Source organism: Ahaetulla prasina, chromosome 1 (assembly GCF_028640845.1).
Source record: "Ahaetulla prasina isolate Xishuangbanna chromosome 1, ASM2864084v1, whole genome shotgun sequence".
Taxonomy (NCBI): domain Eukaryota; kingdom Metazoa; phylum Chordata; class Lepidosauria; order Squamata; family Colubridae; genus Ahaetulla; species Ahaetulla prasina.
Genome location: NC_080539.1, coordinates 303816874 through 303842201, shown reverse-complemented (window position 1 = coordinate 303842201; position 25328 = coordinate 303816874). Strand labels below are relative to the sequence as shown.

Below are 25328 nucleotides of genomic sequence, written 5' to 3'. Positions count from 1 at the left end.
TGAACATTCCTTTGCAAAAATAATGGCACAATTATACTGTATGTAACAATAGCACGTGGCAATAACACTTGGCAATTAGTTCTATTAGTACGTAGCAATAGCTTAGCTTAGCTTAGCACTTAGCAATAGCATTGAGACTTTGGAAAAGTGCAAAGAAGAGTAACTAAGATGATTAAAGGGCGGAGACAAAAACATTTGAAGAACATTTTCAGGAATTGGGTATGGCTAGTCTAGAGAAAAGAAGAATTAGGGGTGACATGATAGCAGTATTCCTGTATTTGAGTGGCTTTCACAAAGAAGAGGCAATCTATTTATTTTACAAAGCACCAGACAAGAAACAATGAATGGAAACTAAGGAGAGAAGCAACCTGGAATTAAGGAGAAACTTTTAGCAGGGGTTTGCTCTCCAAGCTTGTTTCAATTTAGTTTCTGAATGTTTCATTATCAGACTAGGTGATATATCAGCAGGATTTTCTTGTCTTATTCTCCTTAGCTTATACATTATTGGTCATTTGAATGGTCTGGTTTCTTACGTATAATGACCAATCAATAAGAAAACCAATTGGTTGCTCAGAATTTAAATACAGCTTCAAACGAACAACTAAACACACGACCAACTGACTACAGTGGCACACAAGACATTCATAAGTGAAAGAGAATAAGACAAAAAAAATCCTGCTGATGATGTTACCTAGTCTGGTAACAAAATGTTCAGAAACTAAATTAAAACAAGCTTGAAGAGAAAACCACTGCTAAAATCTAAAACCCGAGCAACAAATATTTTCTATTATTTTAAGGAGAAACTTCATAACATTGAGATTAACCAGTGGAACAGCTTGCCTTCAGAAGTTGTAGGTGCTTCATTACTGGAGGTTTTTAAGAAAACACTGGACAGCCACCTGTCTGGAATGGTATAGGGTCTCCTGCTTTAGCAGGGGGTTGGACTAGAAGACCTCCAAAGTCCCTACCAGCTCTATTCTGATTGATTGATATACTGCTTCATAGTGCTTTACAGCCCTTTCTAAGCGGTTTACAGTATACAGCCCCCAACAATCTGGGTCCTCATTTTACCGACCTCAAACTAATGGAAGGCTGAATCAATCTTGAGCCAGTCAGAATTGAACTGGCAGCGAGCAATAAATTAGCCTGCAATACTGCATTCTAACCACTGCGCAACCATGACTCCGGTAGGTGACTTTGTTTTTTTTAATTATTATTATTTCTAATAATAATAACAGGATCTTCTAACAGATCCTGACTACATAAATATTTATCGTTATTGTTTCTACAATCTGACAAACAATAATAGCTTTCTCCACCAAACAGGATTTGCTTGCCAAAAAAATGACAAGATGTGAGTTATTGTAGGAATCCAGGTGAATCCAGGTGAAACAGCCAAGTAGCTCCAGGTCCTATTGCATATACTGCCGTGTAGTCATAGAAAAGTTCTATTTTATTAACATGAAATTAAATATGGAAATCCCTATGGATTTGTAGAGCTTTCCATTAAACTTTTTAAAAATGCAAAAGGAGCAAGACTTTATTTGTTTGTTTTCTGCCCAATTCCCAGTTATTCCTGGCAGTTTATCCAGAACTGCTATCCATCCAGGGAACAAACGTTTCTTATGTTATGAGGAGAAGTTAGGCCTAGTCTGCCTTGAGGGTTTTTTTCCAGATGTTTTGGTCTCTGTAGATTTGCATAGAGAACTCTCCCACTGTGTCTATTAGTGGAGTAAAGCTGTTGTGCTTGAACAGACATGTGGAGGCAATAGAGAAAATCTTGCAAATCAATGCACCGTACAGTTTGGGTATTTTCAAATACTGTTTGAAATGCTTGAAAGATGAATGAGAGACATCAGGTGTGTGTTTCATTGTTGTTTGTTGTGAGGAAACAAGGGAAACAAAATGCCAAATTTCCACTGTTGCATTGTCTCTTGCCTGAGGTCTGATTCTTGAATACTGTTGGTAATTCATCTCTTGTTGAATGGATTGATTCACAGTCCTTTTGTTTGTTTGCTCTAGTTTTATGGTTACTTGACGTGACGGTTGAACAGCAAGCAGAACTTGAAATATTGGGAGATATTATTCTAAAAGTATGCAATCAGGCACATTTTTTTTCAAAACTAGTCTCATTTCATAGTTTTACTCTCTCTACATTATTATTTGTATATTGAGTATCCTTTTATACTTCCCCCCAAAACACCTGAGCATTTCCTCATAGAAATTGGACCTTCAATGATATCTGATTGGAGAGGACAGGGGTGTAAAGATCAATATGACAGTCTTGATCCCATGACCAAAGCCCAACCCTTTCTTAAATGTGTCAGAGATAAAAGGGGGCAAGGTTTCAATTGCACACAAATAGCTACCATCTTGACGTTCCCCACCCAAACAAGGAGAGCCTGTCACACTTGGTACCTTCTAAATGTGTTAGAACCCAGCTACTTACCTTTACTTTGTTCTGAATTCTGAAGTGAAAAGTTTCATTCCACACGGGATCCTTAGAATCTTTGATGGTCTGTGTCTTCATCCTTTTCACTGAAGCGGTAGGTAAGTATAAACTCACATAGCAGTCAGACTGGGTTACTGTACCAAAAGACATGGAATTTTACTAATAATGCAGCAATGTGTCATCATTATATACAAAGTTATATCAGTTTCTCAATATGTAAAGTTGTTTAGTCACGTCAGTTGACCCAATCGTAGATTTAAATAGAGGATAGCGGGAGAAAAAGGGTTTGGAGTCAGCAGAGACAGGACAGACATGGCTAGTCCATGATATATGGATTTAAAATCCATTATTAGTAGATTTCAGAACAATAATTATGAACTTCCTTGGGGTAATGAACCAATCTAGAATAGAAACGTACTCTAGTTGGACATTTTCGTAGGGGATTCATGATCCAAAATATGTAGGAACACGATTCAGAATTTCCAAATTTCTTTGTTCATGTAAGTACAACTTGCATGTGTATTTTTATTTTGTTTTGTTTTGTTTCAATGCCATGCCTATTCCCAGAGGCTCTGGATAGCTAACAAACATCACAAAGCAACCCCGCTCAAATAAATCCACCCAGAAAATAAATCAAATATAATATCAAAATTATACAAAAAGAAAAGGAAGAAGTATAAGCAGGGATGCTACTGTACACCAGGGGGAGTAGTATAACTTTTCTTTCAGGCCTACTCACACAAGCAAAGTTATACTATTCTATTTATCCTTTGAGTGGCATCTTTTAAAATTGGGTCAGCTTTATGCTTTGGCTACTTTACAGTAAGTTGTTGTGAGATAAATGGCTGGATTTGGCTTTGTAATCAAGCAAACGCCTACTTCTATCCTCATGAATAATTTTGCTTTAAATTAATCTGAGAAGAAGACACATAAATTAGTAAAGTTGTCCATGTACCTAGCTCTTATTTCTGGAACAATAACAAAAAAGGGATTCTTAAACTAAGGTGCTAAGAACCTTCAGTGCTTATAAATTAAAGCACAACTAAATGTGAATACAAGAGACCAGATGCCTAAGCAAGCTCTTGTGTTTTCAAACAAGAATGTTTGCATACAGTCTTCTTGGATAGAACAAAATAAAATAGATATTAAGGATAGGGACTCAACATTTTTAATACTCGGCATGATAAACTTAATATTTGTAAGGTTGAAGAGCTATTTTAAAATATATATAACAAGTAGAAAATTAAAACACACTTGCATGGATATGCAAAATGGACACTAGTCTTCTCAGACTTTATACGATAGACAGAAGTTTTTCCCATATGTCAGGTAGGGATAGTTCATATCCCCTATAGAAAGATACTCGTTTATGCACATAAATTACCATCACAACTTAGGATCTTTCTTGAGCAATAGAATGCAAGAGGCTGAGTGGCTTATACTGGTTCACAGACATTTAACTAAGACTATTAAACAAGGTGCTAATTATCACTCCTACTGGCAAGGCTGGGGCTTAATTGTGCTGCATAACCGGAAACACAAAAGCTAAAACATTCAGATGACAATCCTTTTGTCATACCTCATAATAGCTCTATTTTCTTAGGGGACCATGGTGGAATCTAACACTCGTTGAAAAGAATGAAACTGAATAGCCTTGAGTCCTTTGTGGGGAGCAAGAGGCTGAAAGGAGACCCTCCCTAAACTTTGCAGTATTTACCTCCTAGTACTTGTGCAGTGTGTGCTTCAGTCTGGCAAGTTTCCTCTCTCTAGATGACCATCAAAAAGATATACTGATCTGATCAGTTCATCATGCCCTTTCTGGTTCCTTCCACCTGACATGGACATTTTTTTTAAAATGGAGTAATCAAAAAGTTGGTGATAAAACTCATACTAATTTGAATTAGGATTTTTAATACATCATGGAATTCCACATGCTGGCAGGCTGATTATGAGGCGCCTTTGTTTTCACCCATTTTATACTAACCCAACAGAGAAATTAAACTTGCTCGAATTTCGATATGAAAAGCCCTATCATACTTGGTGACATGCTAAAAACAATGTAACACAATTTGTATCACCATGAAAAACCCAATCTGACATTCTAGAATTAGCTGAATTTGGAGCATGAGTGCCAATTTCTATCTACTCCAGAAGATTTATATGGAGAGCTATTACTAAGTTATTTCTTAACATGAGAAATCTCTCTGCATGTCTAATCTTTCATCCATTTGTCAGCCCTACATGACTGTGACTAAGCACGAACTTGGTTAGAGATAGAGAACCTGGAAAGGAATCTAGAAGCAGTGGATACATCACTCACAGGCAAGCAATAACCATGTTGAACGATTGATACCCAGAGGAAGGAAAATTTTAGTGGGCAGAAAAAGTTCTGATAGTCTCAAGTCACAGAACACCACATTCACTTCCCTGAACTCTTGAAGTTGTTATATAATTCTAAAAAATAATAAAAATGCTGACACTCCAGAATGTTTGAATGGGTCATCAGCTTATGGATATATCAGCCTAAACAGTAGAAGTGAAATCCAATATAAAATCCATGAATCAGCCACAATATCTGTGTGTATATATGATGGATGTTCTATCCACAAATCAAATGTGAGTAGTTTCAGAAGCAAGGTTCAGCAGATTGATAGGGAGAAAAAGTCCCGTATGTCAAAGGGTTAAGGAAAATATTTATTTATTTGCTTTTATCAAATTTAGGAACTTTCCATTTCACTACCAAGTGATTCTTGTTGGTTGGGGAAAGGGTCCTATGATATTGCCAAGATACCTAGAAAAAATAAGATGCACCATATTTCCAAATAGACCTATAGATTAAGATCTAGATTTAAAAGGCAGGTGCGAAAGCAAACTGGTTTTGCCATATCCTGAAAAGAAAGGTGGGAGGAATGAAAAAATCAAATAAACTTCTGAGATGAAATATGAGTACATTCTTTCTCACTTTTCAACCAGGTTAATAATCGATCCTGTTGAGATCCTACAAGTACAACCTGTCCAGCCATCTGCCTCCACAGCTCACTTTTAATATTGTGTCATCTCTGTTTCCTAATTATGTGTCATTCCTTAATCAAGTCTGATCACATGGAATTCTTTGTTTCCTCACCACCCAGGTTTAGAGTTGCAGTGGGTAAACTGAAGTATGTAGGCCAAGAATCAGAAGAAGGATATATATTATGCTAATCCCTAATAGTAGAATTCAGTTACCACCAAGGAAGTATAATTGTTGCAATCACTAAGCTCTCAGGAATCTGCCAAATGTCTTGAGCCAATAGGAACAAATGACATTTTAGAGGATGTCCTAAGCACAAAACGGTTTTCAGGTAAGTGTTCATCCTTTCACAAAATATACACCACAGCATCCTTATTCTACAGATGAAGTTTCCCAAGAACCAATGTGTATCTCCATGAAAAATTGGGGGAGAAAAGAAAGGACAAGGGTATTTTTAAGTTTCAAAAAGGAAATAAGTAGGTAGAGCAGTAAAAGAAGAATCCATGTGCCTATTGTTGTCCGTAAGAGCCACAATGGAGCCTCAGGATTAAAATTTCAAATTACTGTATTTCTATCTTTTCTAACAAAAAGTCAACAAAATACCAAGACTATTTCGGAATAACTAAATATATGTGTTTGAAAGGAATTTAATTGTATGAAGCACATAAAACTAGGGCTTAAGTAAAACCTATCCCAAGCAAAGCATCTGGAGAAGGAAGATCTTTTGTCCTAATGACTGAAGAGAACTATAATAAATTTGATTCAATACACTTATAGACAATGATGAATCCGGATACAAACGGGAGATTGAACAACTAGCCTCGTGGTGTGACCGGAACAATCTGGAACTGAACACACTCAAAACCGTAGAAATGGTGATTGATTTTAAGAGAAACCCTCCCATACTACCCACCTCTTACAATACTAGACAACACAGTATCAACAGTAGAGACCTTCAAATTTCTAGGTTCTACCATATCTCACGACCTAAAATGGACACCCAACATCAAAAATGTCATCAAAAAAGCACAACAAAGAATGTTCTTTCTGCACCAACTCAGAAAGCTCAAACTGCCCAAGGAGCTGCTGATACAGTTCTACAGAGGAATTATTGAGTCTGTCATCTGCACCTCTATAACTGTCTGGTTTGGTTCTGCAACCCAAAAAGACAGACAAAGACTTCAGAGGAGAATTAGAACTGCAGAAAAAACAATTACTACCAACCTGCCTTCCACTGAGGACCTGTATATTGCACGAGTCAAAAAGAGGGCTGTGAAAATATTTACAGACCCCTCACATCCTGGACATAAACTGTTTCAACTCCTACCCTCAAAACGACGGTATAGAGCACTACACACCAGAAGAACTAGACACAAGGACAGTTTTTTCCCAAATGCCATCACTCTGCTAAACAAATAATTCCTTCAACACTGTCACACTAGTTACCAAGTCTGCACTACTATTAATCTTTTCATCGTTCCCATCACCCATCTCCTTCCACTTATGACTGAATGATTGTAACCTTGTTGCTGGTATCCTTAAGATTTATATTGACTGTTTCCCTATGACTATCATTAAGTGTTGTACCTTACGATTCTTGATGAATGTATCTTTTCTTTTATGTACACCGAGAGCATATGCACCAAGACAAATTCCTTGTGTGTCCAATCCCACTTGGCCAACAAAGAATTCTATTCTATTCTATTCTATTCTATTCTATTCTATTCTATTCTATTCTATTCTATTCTATTCTATTCTTTTCTTTTCTTTTCTTTTCTTATTGTTGTGGCCATTGTTGTAACCAGCATGATGATGTTATGTGCCTTTAGAAGGAGCTAGTTTTTGGCTATCATTAAATCCAGAGAGTGCAGTCTTCAAGCTTGTGTGGGTTTTTTTGAAATCATATGTTTTGCCAACTGAGTGGCAGAAAACTTGTTGTTGTTGTTGCAGCTAACTAGGAAATAGAACTCCTCTTTGAAGTATTTCAAACCAACTTGAGTTAAATCTGAAGATAGCAATAGCATTAGCATTTAGGATTATATACCACCACATAGCAATGTACAGTACTCTCTAGGTGGTTTGCAATGTAGAAGCATTATTTGCATATTGCCCTCAATCATCTAGGTCCTGATTTTACTGATTTCAGAAGAGTGGAAGGCTGAGTCAACCTTGAATTAGTCAGAATCAAATTCCTAGCTATGAGAAGAGTTTGCCTGTGATACTGTACTTTAACCATTGTGTCACCAGGGCTCCTATGGATTACCTGCCACCGCATCACTTTGGTGAACTTCATCTCCATATCCTGACTAAAGAAATACATTTGCTATATAACCAAAGTGCTCCCTTCCATTTCTGTACCCAGGTTCTTTTCTTGTCCAATTAAAACTTGTAAAACTCACCACTCCTTTTCATTTCAATCCTAACATTATTCTATCACAAAAGAAAGATGCAACTTATTATTTGTTACGTATTTGTGCAAGGGAAGCAAACTTAATTTTCATTCACTGTTTATTCATGAGAAGGGAAGATAGGTAGGGACAAGTAGGTAGGATGTAGGGAGGAATATTTTTTGCTCCTGAGTTGAGGAGCAAGAAATGATCAAGATCATCTTACATAATTTATGGTAAGTAATAGATGAATCCAATCAATCTTGTAATTTCCAACTACCACAGGAATTGAAAAGTAGCATTCCCCAAGTAGAATCACAAGGTATCACTTCTAAGGTAAGCAAAGAAATGGTAAGTCTTTGTATAAAGGTAGTTTTGACCGACTTAGTGATTGATCAAAGACAACCTATGGACTATCAGTCTACTGTAGGAATCAAAATACCGATTGTGCCCTTCAAACACTTGCATTGCACCCCCAGTCAGCAGTGAAATCCCCCCTGGTTCTATCCGACTCACCAAACAAGTAGCACTGGCAATGGGAAGCTCTGCCAACCCGCCAGGACATCATTACATTCCATTCTTTAACCATCTGTGCACACACAGAAAGTTCTGCACATGCACAGAAGAGGCATGTGCGTGCATAGTGCATGCACACTCCCGCAGGGGAGCACACCCGAACAGGTAGCGAAGGTAAGTGGATTTCACTGCTGCCCCCACTCTCCATCTCAACATGGTTTCAACAGCCTCCTTCCTCCAGGGCCCATCCCCTAGCTATCCCTATCTTGCCATTAGGCATCCAAGTCCCTTCCTCGTCCTTTCTTCATCAACTCCACAGTTAAGCAATTTCAATTTTTTTACCAGAAGGGCAGGGATATGCCCCTCCATCTTGTGAATTTAGAAAGAACAATCACAAAACTGTGACTATCCATGGCCATGTGGTGGCACAGCTGCTCTGAAACAGCTACAACTTTGCCAAATTTCAGTCCCGTGGGAGTAATGGGTCCTGGATTTTGGACCCATTCTTTAAGCCAGTTCAGTCAGTTAAGCCAGTGTGATGGCTTGGATCTGTATGATTTTCACAAATACTGTGGATTTTAAAAGGCTTAGAGAAGCATAATTTCTTACATAATGATCAAATGGTTGATATTATAATAAGAGCCTCCCCGGATGGATCCAAACAAAGAAAAATAGCCTAATATTCAAAATGCAGCCTATATTTTAAATTCCAAATGCAATTTCAATAGTTTCAGCAGGAAATGCTCCTTTGGCTGGCCAAACCAGTTCACCAATAATTCCTGTTGTCTGGAGGTTGTTTTCTGCTCTTTTCACCTTACACATTTCCATGTGTAGGATACTTGCACTTTTTTTAAGGAAAGGCACATCCTTCATATTTACAGCTATAATTTTTGATGGAATTAGACATTCCATTTTTCTAAAACTCTCGCACGCCAAGCGAGTCTCAGAGGAGTTACTGTTGATTACATGTTTGCTGTATTACACAAGCAACAACTTGTAATTGATTGTAATCAAGAGACATTTGCTTCAACAGATTCTATTGAAATCTGCATTTTTTTTAAAAAGTTACTTGTTTGCAAAGAACAGCAGTATCATTAAGCCAGGGGGTAACTGTGTGCTGTGATAGGTAGTTGAATAGAATATATCATTTCAATCCAATTGCAAAGACTAGCTGAAAAGGATCCAGGTAGGACTGGGGCAAATAGCTACAGACTGTAATTTCCCAAAACATCCAAAAGGGTGGTTTGGAGATCCATGGCCATGCAAAAGATTTCAAGGAGAAGGCATCAACCAGCAAATGCTCAGTCTTACATATTGGAAAAAAGAACCCTAACATCAAGTACAAACTTGATGGACATTACCTAACTGATGACCCCCACCCTGTCAAAGATCTTGGAGTTTTCATATCTAATGACCTTAGTGCCAAAGCTCACTGCAACTACATAGCGAAAAAAGCCCTAAGAGTTGTAAACCTAATTTTACGCAGCTTCTTTTCTAAAAACTCTACACTACTAACTAGAGCATACAAAACATTTGCCAGACCTATTCTTGAATACAGCTCATCCGTCTGGAACCCATACCACATCTCTGACATAAATACAATAGAAAGAGTCCAGAAATATTTTACTAGAAGAGTTCTTCACTCCTCCGAAAACAACAAAATACCTTATACCAACAGACTTGAAATCCTGGGATTAGAAAACTTACAACTCCGTTGACTTCGACATGACCTGTGTTTAACACACAAAATCATCTATTGCAATATCCTTCCTATAAAAGACTACTTCAGCTTCAATCGCAATATTACAAGAGCAAAAAATAGATTCAAGCTTATTTATTTATTTTATTTATTAAATTTTTATACTGCCCTTCTCCAGAGGGACTCAGGGCAGTTTACAGCCAAAATAAAAATGACAGCAATATACACATAAAACCATGAATTAAAAAACTTATTACACAAATGGCCGAATTAAAACATTAAAATAAAACCTAAAATAAAGCTAAATGTCAACTGCTTCAAACTTGATTGCAGAAAATATGACTTCTGTAACAGAGTTGTTAATGCTTGGAACTCATTACCTGACTCCATAGTCTCTACTCAAAATCCCAAAATCTTCAACCAAAAACTGTCTACTATTGACCTCACCCCATTTCTAAGAGGGCTATAAGGGGCGTGCATAAGAGCACAAAAGTGCCTACCGTTCCTGTCCTATTGTTCCCTTCATCATATCAAATTGATATAGTTGATGCATATTTTTATACATATATGTATATTTTCTTCAAAATATTATTATTATTATTATTATTATTATTTATTATATTTGTATACCGCCCATCTCCCGAAAGACTCAGGGCGGTTCACAGACAAAAAACAACAGAAAACATATAATAGATAAAAAACAGCTAAAGAATAGATAGTTAAATTCAATTGATGCTCTAACTTTTAAATACAAATTTAAAACCTCATTTAAACCCCTTTTTTAAAAAATCCAATTTAAAACTACATTCAGGCTAGTCCTGCTCTTCGAAACAGCAACGTCTTCAGCTCGCGGCGGAAGGACTTGAGATCGGGGAGTTGACGAAGCCCCAGAGGGAGCTCGTTCCAGAGGGTAGGGGGCCCCACAGAGAAGGCCCTCCCCCTAGAGGTCGACAGCCGACATTGTTTAGCTGACGGTATCCGGAGGAGGCCCCCTCTGTGAGACCGCCCTGGTCGGTGAGAGGCTAATGGTGGCAGTAGGCGGTCCCGTAAATATCCCGGCCCTAGGCCATGGAGCGTTTTAAAGGTGATGACAAGTACCTTAAAGTGAACCCGGAAGACCACTGGGAGCCAGTGCAGATTACGCAGGAGGGGTGTTACATGGGAGCCAAAAGGTGCTCCTTCTATCACCCGCGCAGCCGCATTCTGGACCAGTTGGAGTCTCCGGCACACTTCAAGGGAGCCCCATGTAGAGAGCATTACAGTAGTCCAGGCGGATGTAACAAGGGCATGAGCGACTGTGCATAAGGAAGCCCGATCCAGAAAGGCGTAACTGGCGATCAGGCGAACCTGATGAAAGGCTCCTGGTGACGGCTATCATATGACCTTCTAAAGACAGCCGTGCACCCAGGAGGACGCCCAGATTACGAGCCCTTTCCGTGGGGGCCAATAGTTCGCCCCCAATGGTCAGTGATGGAATTAGCTGACTGTACCGGGCCGCCGGCATCCACAGCCACTCGGTCTTGGTGGGATTGAGTCTGAGTCTGTTCCTCCCCATCCAGACCCGTACGGCCTCCAGGCACTGGGACATCACTTCAACAGCCTCGTTGGGGTGGTTAGGGGTGGAAATATAGAGCTGAGTATCATCAGCGATAGATGACAACTCACCCCAAGACCACGGATGATCTCACCCAGCGGCTTCATATAGATGTTGAACAGAAGGGGCGAGAGAACCGATCCCTGCGGCACCCCACATAAGAGGCGCCTTGGGGTCGATCTCTGTCCCCCGGTCAACACCGTCTGCGACCGGTCGGAGAGGTAGGAGGAGAACCACCGATGAACAGTGCCCTCACTCCAAGTCCTCGAGTCGGCGCAGCAGGATACCATGATCGATGGTATCAAAAGCCGCTGAGAGATCTAATAGGACCAAGACAGAGGAACAACCTCTGTCCCGAGCCCTCAAGAGATCATCAAAGCAACTAAGGCAGCTGTGACCCTGGAAAGTCTTGAGACTGCTGATTAAATAATGAGATTTCCGTCTATGGAAGTGTGCACATATTCATGCAGACAAGCCACAGGAAACCAACAGCAAAAAGAAGATGAAATCCAGGAAGCCTTCCAAACATGTAACTTTCTCAAAACTTTAAGGAGGGTTGCTTTGCAAAGTGACTTTGGGGATGATTTGGGCAGCCCCAGCATGTTCTGGTTAACGTAAACAGGTCTCTTTTGAAACAGCTATCAACAGTCAGATAGCTCTTTGAAGATGGCCTCCATTTATCCCAGAACACAAGTAGTGTTCCCATGACACCATTAACTATGATTTCCCCCCCCCTTTTTTTTAAATATAAAAAGTCAAGAACTATCAATGGAGACAAACAAGCTAATAGTAAACAGTCTAATCAAGAAACCAACAAGAACTTTCCACCAATGCTGACAGGGCAACCCATTAGTATATAAAAATAAGAGCAAACCACAATCCCTTCTAACACTAATGATGTTACCTAGTACGGTAATAAAACTTTAAGAAAACCACCAAGCTTAGAGAGCACCAAGGACCCTATAGTCTTTGTACATATACTCTTATGAATTGCCTCTGCCATGTGCATCATTCCAAATGTACTTTATCTATGCAGTCCCTCCAGAAGGCTTGTTCCTTAACTAAGATTAATTGAACCAGTTAGTCAATCCAGTTTTCTAGTTTCACATGTCACACAGAACCATGGGTAAATCACACAATTTGGGTTATCACGAGGCTCCAGGTAAATTATGGAGAGCAGTTTAGCATTTGGTAAGTCAAGCAAAGGCACCTCAAAGCACGCTAAGAAAAGAATGGTGGGGGCTTCAAATTACTCACCCAAACAATCCACATTTACTTGACCTTATTAAATGGATGGGTTTGCCTCTCTATAAATTAGCCTAAGTATTATTTATAGATAAGTTTATAAATTTGCATGCATAAATGTTAAAGAAGACTCATGACCTCCTTTTGGAAGGAGAAGGCAAACTTGGCATTCTGGTCAGCCCTCCCTTTTTTTGTCATACATATTAGGCAACATTTTGTGTTACTGAACATGCAAATCTTTTAGGAAGTGGTAGTTGGGAGCGGGATCATTGTATGTGTCAAAAAAAGGCAGGGCTTTGAACACACGTTGACAGCTGTCATTATGAGTTTTTTTTACACACATGTACCTTAGGGATATCCCTTTATTAAATGTTCGTATTTGGAGGAGAGGCAGTTTATTGTTTCCTCTTCTAGGAAAGTAGCTTATGCTATGTAATATATATTTTATACAGTATATCTTGACACTTTGTGGGGGGGAGATATACATGTATGTATGTGCAGGGGTGGGCTTCAAAAATTTTAGCAAGGGGTTCTCTGCCTGATTGCTGGGTGGGCATGGCCATGAAGGGCGTTGTTATGTATTCTTGTATGTTCCTTTAAATATTTGAGCGGGAAATCAGCACGTTGCTGATTGGACGAAGCCTCCAGCAGAACTGTATAAAAGGAGAGGTTTTTCCCCCAGCCTGTTGCTGGGTTCACCCTATATTAAAGAGCTGTTGTCACTACCCTGGTCTCCAGCCTCGTTACTTCCAGAACTTAACACTGGCGACGAAGGTGGGATCTCGAGGCTAGGAGAACCAGAACCGAGCTGAAGCACGACAGACCCGAACCCAGCAAACACAGGGCAGAAAAGCGGAGATGGCCAGTTACACTCCGCCCGCACCGTTTGACCCGGCTAAAGAGAAATGGGGAACGTATATGACCCGTTTCGAAAGCTTTCTAGAAGCCAACGAACTGCAAGGAGTTCCAGATAACCGGAAAAGGGTTCATTTCTTAAGTCACTGCGGTCCGGAGGTCATTGATATCGCGGAAGCCCTGGCAGAGCCAACGCCGCTACAATCGGTGTCGTGGCCAACTCTACAGACTTTACTAAAACCACCGCCAACGCCGTCCAAATCGTGAGGCGGTTTGAATTCGAGAGCGAAGGCAGATGGAGGCGAATCGACCGGTGACTCCATGGCCGCCCTAGGAAAAGGGCCCAAGGACTGCGGATACCGCGACCTAGACGAGGTGCTCCTCGAGCAACTCATCCGAGGGGTCCGAGACATCTGTTTGCGGCGACGGCTGCTAGCAAAGAGCAACCTGGCGCTGGCCAACGCCTGGACGAAGCCAGAGCACATGAAATGTCCACCCAAGCGGCGGAGACACTGCAAAAGCCGGTCCCACCAAAGGCAAGCGCGAAGACAACCCCAGTGCACCAGGAGGAGGTTCAGACCGAATCCGACGGTGAAGATGAGGAAGGGTCTGCAGAACCGAGAAACGCGACAAAGGGGACCGAGACGAATGCGGAAGCTGCGGTGGTCAACACCAGCGCCAACGCTGCAAATTTAAGGACGCGACATGTCGGCGGTGCGGAAGAAGGGCACCTAGCTCAAGTTTGTCGAGCGCCCAACCTTCCGCCGAAAATTCAAATCGGCCAATCAGAGCGCGGAATCGGCAAGGCGACCGCGATTGGCTCAAACAAAAAGGCGCGGATTCAAACCAAACGACTGTGGTCATAGGCGCGCCTCGAGTGGAGAAGAAGATCTTCACCAGACCAAAAATAGAGGGAGTACGGTGCCGGCTCGAAGTAGACATGGGATCAGCGATCACCATCATGTCCTGGGACACTTTGGCGAAGTCACTGCCGTCAGTCGCGAAGCACCACCTGCAAGCACAACGGCTGCGAATCCATGACTACCAGGGGAATCGCATCCCTGTTCGAGGGACCACCTCCGTCCGAGTCGAGTACGGACCACATAGGAAGACCCTGCCCATCACGATCGTTGAAGGAACCCTGCCCAGTCTGTTGGGACTAGACTGGTTTCGTGCCCTGGGCATGGGAGTGACTGGCATCTACAGAAGTGACTGTAACCTGAAAGACATTCTCTTTAACGAGTTCGAAGATGTCTTCAAGGACTGCCTGGGCAAGTACAAGGGGACCCTATATCCTTCAACTTAGACCCCCAGGTAGCTCCCATTCGGCTTAAGGCGAGGAGAGTCCCTTTTCCCCTAAAACCAAGAATCGATAAGGAGCTAGATAAGCTCATAAATCAGGGGATTTTGGTGCCAGTCGATCACGCAAAGTGGGAGACGCCAATCGTCACCCCAATAAAACCAGACGGGTCAATTAGAATTTGCGCTGACTACAAGGCGACGCTTAACAAAGCCTTACAGAAAAGCGCTTACCCGGTTCCAGTGGTGCAACATCTGCTGCACTCTTTGGGGCGAGGGAAAGTCTTTGCAAAGTTAGACTTGGCCCAAGCCTACCAACAACTGCCCGTAGACACCCGCACAGCTGAAGCCCAAACGATTGTAACGCACAGGGGGGCCTTCAAGTGCACCCGATTGCAATTTGGGGTGAGTGTGGCACCAGGGCTGTTCCAAAACCTAATGGAACGTCTTCTACAGGGGCTCCCAGGGGTAGTTCCCTACTTCGATGATGTCCTAATTTCAGGGGAAAACATAGAGGAATTGGGGAGCGTTAAGAAAGGTTTTGGGCATTTTCCGGACAGCGGATTAAAAGTCAAGGTAAACAAATGCCAGATAGGGGTCGAATCCGTCGAGTTCTTGGGCTACCGGATAGACAAGAAAGGAATTCACCCCACTGAGAGCAAGGTCAAGGCAATTAGAAAGGCTCCAGCGCCCAAAAACAAAGCAGAGTTGCAGGCATTCCTGGGGTTAGTGAATTTTTACGCGGTCTTTTTAAAGAACAAAGCGACCGTTGCCGAACCGCTGCATAGACTGTTAGGGAAAAATACTGTTTGGTCTTGGGGAAAGTCGGAAAACAGGGCTTTTGAGGCAGTAAAGAACCTGCTCTCAAGTGATAGCCTGCTCATCCAATATCACAACTCATTGCCCTAGTGCTGGTTTGCGATGCCTCCCTTATGGGGTGGGGCTGTACTCAGCCATAGACTTCCAAACGGCACAGAAGCCCCTATAGCTTTTACTCTAGAACGATGTCCTCCCAGAGAGGAACTACAGCCAATTAGATAAAGAAGCACTAGCCATTGTGTCAGGGTTAAAAATTCCACGAATATGTCTTTGGGCGGAATTTTGAAATCGTGACTGACCACAGACCGCTACTAGGGATACTGGCTGGCGATCACCAACGCCTGTGGCACTTTCGCCACGCTTGACCCGATGGACTATTTTCTTAGCCGCTTATTCGTACAAGCTGCAGCATCGACCAGGAAAGAAGTGGGGCATGCAGACGCGTTAAGCAGATGCCCACTGCCAGGGGCCATCAAGACCCCACGCCGGGACGCCCATCCTGCTTATTGACTCTTGACTCTGGCCCAGTCACATCTAAGGAAGTGGCTCGGCATCATACCGACATTATGTTAAGGACTGTACTCGGTTGGGTACAAGAGGGTGGCCGCTGCGCCGGGCGAACGTTCAAAGAATTTGTTAAAAAGGATGAGCTCTCGGCTCAAGGGGTGCCTGTTATGGGGTGATCGTGGTAATCCCGATAAATTAAGGGAAAGGTACTGGACCTCCTCCACGAGGGCCACCCAGGGATCGTAAGGATGAAGGGGCTAGCAAGAAGCTATGTGGTGGCCACTCATGGATTCAGAGATTGCTGAGAGGGTAGGGAAATGCCAGGCTTGCCAAGAGTCCAGACCCCTACCTCCAACGGCCCCAGTCAGGAATGGGAAACCCCAAGGGCCCTGGTCAAGAATTCACATTGATTTTGCTGGCCCTTTCCATGGCCAAACTTTTCTAGTGGTTGTCGACGCATTCTCTAAATGGTTGGAGATCATACTAATGAAATCCACTACGGCCGAGGCAGTAATCGCAGCCCTGCGCCACTTATTCGCAACCCACGGGTTGCCTGACACTCTGGTGTCAGACAACGGGCCGCAAATCACGGCAGCCCAGTTCGAGGAATACTTGGCAGAGGAGGGCATCCGACATGCCCTCTCTGCGCCTTTCCACCCTGCGTCGAATGGCCTTGCAGAGCGTTCCGTCCGGAGCGCTAAGGAGGCATTGTCCAGGCTCAAGCCAGGTGACTGGCAAACAAAGATAGACTTCTTTCTGGCCGTTCAGCACAGAACCCCAAGCACTGCTACAGGCAGAAGCCCAGCCGAACTATTGATGGACGGAAACTCCGGTGCCCACTTGACCGCTTGAGTCCCCATTACACACCAGAGGGTTACAAGGGGGAAATAGACAAAACAAGGGAATTGGGCATAGGCGACCGAGTGTGGGCCCGCAACTACGGGGACGGCCCGAGTTGGCTCGCGGGACAAATAATAAAAGCAACCGGCCCAAAGTCATACTTGGTCGAATTACAAGACAACCGAGTATGGAGGCGCCACATAGATCAGATAAGGAGACGAATAACTGAACAACCTAAGCCACAAGAAATAAATTATGACCCCTCCTTATTTGAACCCACAGCTGACAATGACCCGGGGGAGGCGCAAGACTTAGCTGAGGTCCCGGAGGTCCAGCGACGCCATCTGGTTCCAGAGGGAAACAACAGGGAAAATTACAAAAATAATCCAGGGCCGGATGGCCAAGAAAAGGAATCTGCCAATAATCCAGGGCCCGATGGCTTAGAGAAAGAGCTGGGAGGAGAAAATAGACCCTCCGAACAGCTCAAAACACCACCCAGAACTGAACCGCGCAGGTCTGAAAGAACTAGGAGACGCCCAGGTTATTTGCGTGACTACGTCGAAAAATAACATGTAAATAAAATGCAAATAGAGGCAAAGTGTTTTCTGGGAGGGGAGGAGTGTTATGTATTCTTGTATGTTCCTTTAAATATTTGAGCGGGAAATCAGCACGTTGCTGATTGGACGAAGCCGTCCGTAGAACTGTATAAAAGGAGAGGTTTGTTCCCCAGCCTGTTGCTGGGTTCACCCTATATTAAAGAGCTGTTGTCACTACCCTGGTCTCCAGCCTCGTTACTTCCAGAACTTAACAGGCGTGGCCTAGTCCACTTCCTGCAACATGGTGTTTTTGCCCTCCCTGGGCTCTGCAGGCTTTCCTCAAGCCTCCAGGAGCATGAAAACGGCCTCCCCAGGCTCTGGAGGCCCTCTGGAGGCCAGAAACAGGCTCATTTCCAGACTTCCCAAACTTCTGGTAGGCCCATTTTTCACCCTCCCTAAGCCTCTGCACAAACCCTGCACTTCTCTATATCCAAAATGGGCTGCATGGAGACTCCTGGAAGGGGTGGGGCGGGATGGGTGGGACGGGGCGAGGCAGGATGAGGCGAGCCAGGAGTAGGATTTGGGGGTTCTCCGAACTGCACAGAATCTTAGCTAGAGGTTCTCCCAAACCCCTGAAAACCCCCAGCAGCCCACCCCCCACCTCTTTCTGTGTGTGTGTGTGTGTGTGTGTATTTCAACTTGGCTTTCTTAAACAGAAAAACCACAAATGTATATATATTTGCCAAAATGCTATCAAATGTTTAATAGAGCCAAGTTGAAATATGTATCCAAAGATTAACTAATCCTAGAGACATCTGATTCAAATATTCAGATTAGCATGATGTTTCTTCAAATGCCAATAACACCACAAAACATATTTGGGTGGAACTAGCACTTCTTTTAATGCAAGCCACATCCAAATCTGTTTCTACATGGAATGGTTACATACAGGAAGAAAATTATACTTAGTCATGGAAACTTAGATTTTCATATGGATGGGTGGATCTGTCAGTGTGATTTTCCCTGAATGCCCTACCTGACTGATCATATGTTCTCATTCGTGCCTGTTTACAAACTTAGCAGAAAAAGTTTGCATAAAAATACCTTTCCTTAGTGTTCCAAAGTTATGCATTGTTTTAGGGACTTTTCTAAATAACATGTTCATGCTTGTAAGCAACCTTCCCATAGGAAAATGTACTTCAATAAGTCCTTTAAAATACATCCCAGGTTGGAATGTTGCCTGCCTTCTTGTTGCAATTTGTCAAGCTTTTCGGGACCAGATAGCATTGGTATTTTTGTTGGCTTTAGTTGATGATTTAATGGAAATCTTGATGTATTGGTATTTTCAGTGGCAGACTCATAGTTATGTCCCAAACATATACTATAGGTGTTTAAAACTCCATCTTTATTTGTCTATTCAACCGTACATTTGTTTGCTTGTTTGTTTAATTAAGGACAAATTAGCTTGTGTACAGAAATACCATTATTCCATCACTAAGAGATAATAACTTTATGCACATGACATGACTGACCCAGTGAGCCTCTCACCTGCTCATAATCATATGTGCCTCAATCAAACATTTCTGAGAGCTTTCCAGATACCACAAGGTTGGCTGTGAGATCATCACTTCCTGGATTAGTGTGTTTTCTTTTCTTTTCCTTTCTTGGGAGGTTGGAGGCATTTTGAAGAAAAAAATGTTTGCAGTACTGGGATTTGAATAGACATTACCACAGACAGATTTGGAAGAATTACCCGTCCCTGTCTCTCTTTTTTTTTTTGCCTTTGTCCCATGCTCTCCAAGGGACTGAAATGTAAAGTAGAAGGCCCAGAATATTTAGGCAAGCACTGTTTATGGAACAGCTTTAGCAATTCATTTCTGTCCTAGCAGCCACCTGTTAATTTTTTAATCCCTCTCCATAATCAGCTGGAGGAATTTCATTTAGTCACGGTTTTGAGGTTCTGAGATGCCCACATTTTTTGGTGTTCATAAAACATCCTAATCATTCTTTGACCAACTTAAGGTATGATTGGCCACTACAATAGCTACTAGATTCTGTTAGCATGACCAGTGTGACTTATCCTTAGATTAAGCTAAGAATAAATGGAAAAAAAGCTATTAGATGCTACTTGCTTAAGGCATTTATGGCTTTAGCGTTCGTTATAGTGGCATTTGTGCTAAATTGGTTCTGCAAATCTCATGAAGAATTGGTAGCATGGCACCCACAGATACTTGCTGAATTTGGACGTGGCACCTGTACCTCCCCATAATATATTTAAAACAAAATTTAAAATATTGTTCTTCGTTTACTAAATGATTTAGTAAAATAAACAGTGCATTTATTGTATACATTTTTCTTCTAATCAATTCTGTGTACATATTTGTGCTTTAATTATTACTTTTGGTTAAAAGTTTTGGAGGAAATTGGAAACACTTATCCAACACCTCTCATTATGAATCTTAAAGTGGATTTATTGTCCATTTTCACCAAATCTTATAAAACAGTGAAGCATAAAAAACTACTTTGTCCTTTACAGTTTAATGAAAAATGAAAATTTACATATCGATGGGGAAATGTTATCTATGATAGGTAAGGAAAGTCGTTAAACAAATAATATGTGGCATGATATCATTAAACTAACAATGTAACTTGCATACTTGCATCAGACATTGTAAGACATTGTGTGTGATGATGACATGAAATGGATGGTTTCACATTAAAGTTATTGTGGTTTATTATCAGTTAACATTTGTTTATTCATCCACCAGATGTTACGTGTTAAGTGAATGGTGCCTGTGATCTAGTAGTTTTACTCTTTACAGTTTCTATTATTTATATATGTATTTAATGCATTTGTTTCTAACTTTATTGTGTACACCAGACTCCATTAGAATTAGGATGCGCAATAAAAATTGTAAAAATAAATACTTCATAAATATTTGCTATCCATTTTTAATGATATTGACCAAACATAGATAATACCCTGTTTCCCCAAAAATAAGACATCCCGTGATAACAAGCCCAATCGGGCTTCTGAGAGCATGTGCTAAAATAAGCCTCCCCCCAAAAATAAGCCCTCCATGAAAATATTTAAACATAGAGCTGGAAATCAGGTAAGATGGCAAGAGGAGCCCAATCTTGCTCCATGCACCCCAAAATAATAAGACCTCCCCAAAAATAAGGCCAAGTGCTTATTTTGGGGTTCAAAAAATATAAGACAGGGTCTTATATTGCTCCAACACTGGAAAATTTTAAGAAAATGTTGGATAGCCATTTAGATGAAATGGTGTAGGGTTTCCTGCCTGGGCAAGGGGTTGGACTAGAAGACCTCCAAGGTCCCTTCCAATTCTCTTATTATGTCATGTTATTGTCGAGAAAACATGGTGGATTGCCTCAATGGCTGAAATGTCGTGAATTTATAAAATCTCATGACATGTCATATCAGTATAATCCCATCAGTTTTCAACATTTGCATACATAATCTTCATATGAGATTTCCAAAAATAGAAATAATAATTGGCCTAATCATGCACATTTAGCATTGAAAAAGACTGCTAATGTATCTTATATTCTATTTCAACTTCCTTGTGATCTTTTTCTCCCTTATGATTCTAACCAAAAGGTAAGTTGAGGAACTCACATAGATCTGCTTTCCGGAGGTTCTTGATTTTTATGATCTTTACCGTGAGGAGACTACAAGGAGCTGTTTCCGTCTATAGAATGAAAATAAATAGAAAATATCAATTAATATTTAGTTATTAATAGATAGACATAGACATGGAACATGGACATGGACACATGGTGATAGAGAGATAAAGATAGAGAGATAGAGATAGAAAGAGGGAGAGGGAGCAGGAGAGGGAGAGGGAGAGGGAGAGAGAGAGAGAGAGAGAGAGATCAAATTTCTTAACCACCAATCTCCCTCAGAGAGTTTATAGAAGACCTTTTATCTGGCTGGCTGCTATTCTATATATCCTTAAGCAAAAAAGCAAAAATAAAATTATATTCTCCCATCCCCAAGACAATAATAGTCAGTTCTTCCAGACAAGGACTATTGCTCTGAAATAAAAGACATGCAAAGGCAGGCAGGACAAGCCTATTTTGTCATGTTGCCTGAACATTAGTGACCAATTGTTATCTTTTTTTTTAACCTGTCAGCACATTTTAGATCTGGAAATATATTACATCAGGTAATCAAATTTGAAAAGTCAGTTATGAGTTCTCTGTCATGGAGTACTTGCCTCTTTATGAAATGACTCCCATAGGGGTCATGGACAGCCACAAAATTTATTTATTTATTTATTTTATTTATTTATTTTGTCGAATACATATTAAATAATATATATATAAGCATGAATTGAATACATAAAATGAATACAATTAAAGGGAACATTAGGACAGGGATGGTAGGCACGCTGGTGCTCTTATGCATACCCCTTAAAGACCTCTTAGGAATGGGATCTATATGGTCTATACCAGGGGTCTCCAACCTTGGCAACTTTAAGACTTGTGGACTTCAACTCCCAGAATCCCACAGCCAGCAAAGCCAAGGTTGGAAGCCCTTGGTATAGACCATATAGACCCCATTCCTAAGAGGTCTGTAAGGGGCATGCATAAGAGCAGCAGCGTGCCTACCGTCCCTGTCCTAATGTTCCCTTTAACTGAATTCTGGGAGTTGAAGTCCACAAGTCTTAATCAAGAGGGAATTCTGGGAGTTGAAGTCCACAAGTCTTAAAGTTGCCAAGGTTGGAGACCCCTGGTCTATATGGGGTCTAAATGAGAAAATACCCAGACTGCTGAGGATTTCCCTCTTGATCACCTATATCTTTTCTTCCAAAAGAATGAACACTTTTCCAAATGAACCACTGAATTGCAGCCATCCCCTTTTGTTACTTATGGAAAATACTTGGAGTTCAGAAAGTGCAGTCTTGGAAAAATAGATGTGGCTGACAGCTCCCCATTTAGTCTGCTCTTTAATTAAAAGAATCTGAAAATCAGGTAAAACCCGGCAGGGAGGAACCTGTGTGTATTCTGGAACCTCAGGCACCAAATTGTCTTGTGCCGATACTGGTAAATTAGTGCATCTGTTTGCATGGCTGCACAAGATTTTGCCAAAGGTAGGATACTTGGTCCTTTCTTGATTGATATTTTGCAATAAAGTTGAATTGATAACATCTTTTACTTAAGCTCCAACATGCAACTGATCAGGGACTGCTCACTGGAACACATGACAACAAGGTCAACATATCTACCTCTAGAGAATTATCATTTCCAGTTCAACCGGAAATGCTATTTTTTTTTCATTTAAACAAATCCTGTGTTTGTTATTTTAAGTAGAAAAGCAGGATAGGAAGGCAGACAGGATATGTTACTACTATCAAATTTCCTTTTCAATTTCTACCTAAAGTGGCAGATATAATTCCTACAAATATACTATGAAAAACATGCAAACCAAGAACATGCAATACTAAAGGAAAAATTCTCAAACAGGCAAAAATTGGCTCCAGTGTTATTTCCAAGAAGCAAACATCCAGATGGAATGCTTCAAAGATGTAGAATCCATGTGTTTTTCTCAGGATAATATTCTTTCAGACAATGTTACCAGCAGAGGTGGGTTTCAGCAGGTTCTGGCCAGTTCTGGAGAACCGGTAGCGGAAATTATGAGTAGTTCGGAGAACCGGTAGCAGTGGTGGGTTTCAAAATTTTTTACTACCGGTTCTGTGGGTGTGGACTGGTGGGCGTGGCATAGCCTGGTGGGCGTGGCAGGGGAAGGATACTGTAAAATCTCCATTCCCACCCAACTCCAGGGGAAGGTTACTGCAAAAACCCCATTTCCTCCTGATCAGCTGGGACTCGGGAAGCAGAGAATAGATGGGGGTGGGGCCAGTCAGAGGTGGTGTTTACCGGTTCTCCGAACTACTCAAAATTTCTGCTACCGGTTATCCAGAACTGGTCAGAACCTGCTGAAACCTACCTCTGACCGGTAGTAAAAATTCTGACTGGCCCCACCCCCATCTATTCTCTGCCTCCTGAGTCCCAGCTGATCGGGAGGAAATGGGGATTTTTGCAATAACCTTCCCCTGGAGTGGGGTGGGAATGGAGATTTTACTTCCCCTGCCACGCCCACCAAGCCATGCCCACCCAGCCACACCCACAGAACTGTTAGTAAAAAATTTGAAACCCACCACTGATTACCAGTGAAATTCTGAGACCCTATCCTGGATGAAACAATGAATCTGCAACCACAATGAATTGCAAATATTCTTTTCTTTTCGGAATGAGAGAAACGTTCATTTTCCCTCTGAGAACTTTCTGTTTCTTCAGAATCCCTGAAGAAGTACTGACTGTTGAATTTCGCTTTGATTCACAACAATACTATATTGTGCAGCTGTATTCTACTATGTATTAGTACAAAACTACATATAATGGGAATAGAATTATACCAAACCTTGTAGGCCTAATAGTTCTCAACAATTCAAAACTGCATAGATAGTTGTCTCCATCAACCCTGCTGCTACTGCAGTATAATAATATGCCTCCCAGCCCAGATACAGGAGCATTATCATAAAACTGCAAAGACTTTTTGTTACTTCTTTAAATTATAGAGGCCTAATCCTGTGATGGATGGTGGTGCAACATGCGTTATTGCGCTAAGTAAGGAAATGAACAGTACCTTTCAGTCAGTAGTGAAATCCAATTTTTTTACTACCAGTTCAGTGGGTGTGGCTTGGTGGGTGTGGTGTAGCTTGGTGGGCGTGGCTTGATGGGCATGGCAGGAGAAGATACTTCAAAATCTCCATTCCCACCCCACTCCAGAGGAAGGATACAGCAAAATCTCCATTCTCACCCCACTCTGGGGCCAGCCAGAGGTGGTATTTGCCAGTTCTCTGAACTACTCAAAATTTCTGCTACCGGTTCTCCAGAACCTGTCAGAAGCTGCTGTATTTCACCCCTGCTTTCAGTATTTCCTTGTATCCTTCCACCTTTGTGGTCTTATAAATTGCTACTTGTAATATTAACATTATTAGCGGGTAACAGGAATGCATTGTTTTAATCTAGCATAATTGAAGTCTCCTGTCAGAGATGCCAAGATTTTTTTTTCAGTGCAGGCAGTTCGGTGTGCAATTTTCAATTGGCATGGCAGTTAATTTTTTCTTTCCAATTTATTCTAATAATAGAATGAGGTAGAGATTTCCACTGCACCTGAAAGATGCATGCTACACTAGGAACTTATGGAGGTCATTCTTCCTAATGCCTTGCTTCTACCTTCCACCTCATTCTGTCTCATGGTAGGACCAATTCTGTTATGTAACCCAATGTAATGTGTATGGAAAAGATCTTGAGAGATGGGATGAAGAGATGCTGGACAGTGAGTGGAACAAGACACTCAGAAGGGACCCTCCCTGGTTTCTTGGGCTGCAAAAGAGATAGCAGGAGAATTCTACTTTCCAACTTACACATTTATGTTCATGTAGCTTTACAATAAAGTAGAATTGGCTTATCTGGTTGTTTTTCCTATCTGGTAAGGCTGACACCTATTCAGCAGTCTGTCCTTGCCTAGGAATGCGA

The 25328-nt window shown here is 41.5% G+C and overlaps 1 protein-coding gene across 1 annotated transcript in view; it reads right to left on the bottom strand.

The window, feature by feature from the left end:
• The window catches only part of LOC131187594 (cytosolic phospholipase A2 epsilon-like), a 60954-nt gene that overhangs the window by 33656 nt on the left and 1970 nt on the right, over nucleotides 1-25328 (bottom strand). Inside the window, exons 2-3 of the mRNA XM_058162020.1 lie at nucleotides 21400-21472; nucleotides 2450-2586 (exon numbers count right to left, since the gene is read on the bottom strand). Coding sequence (XP_058018003.1) covers nucleotides 2450-2586; nucleotides 21400-21472 — 210 coding nt within the window. The remainder of the gene's footprint in view (nucleotides 1-2449; nucleotides 2587-21399; nucleotides 21473-25328) is intronic.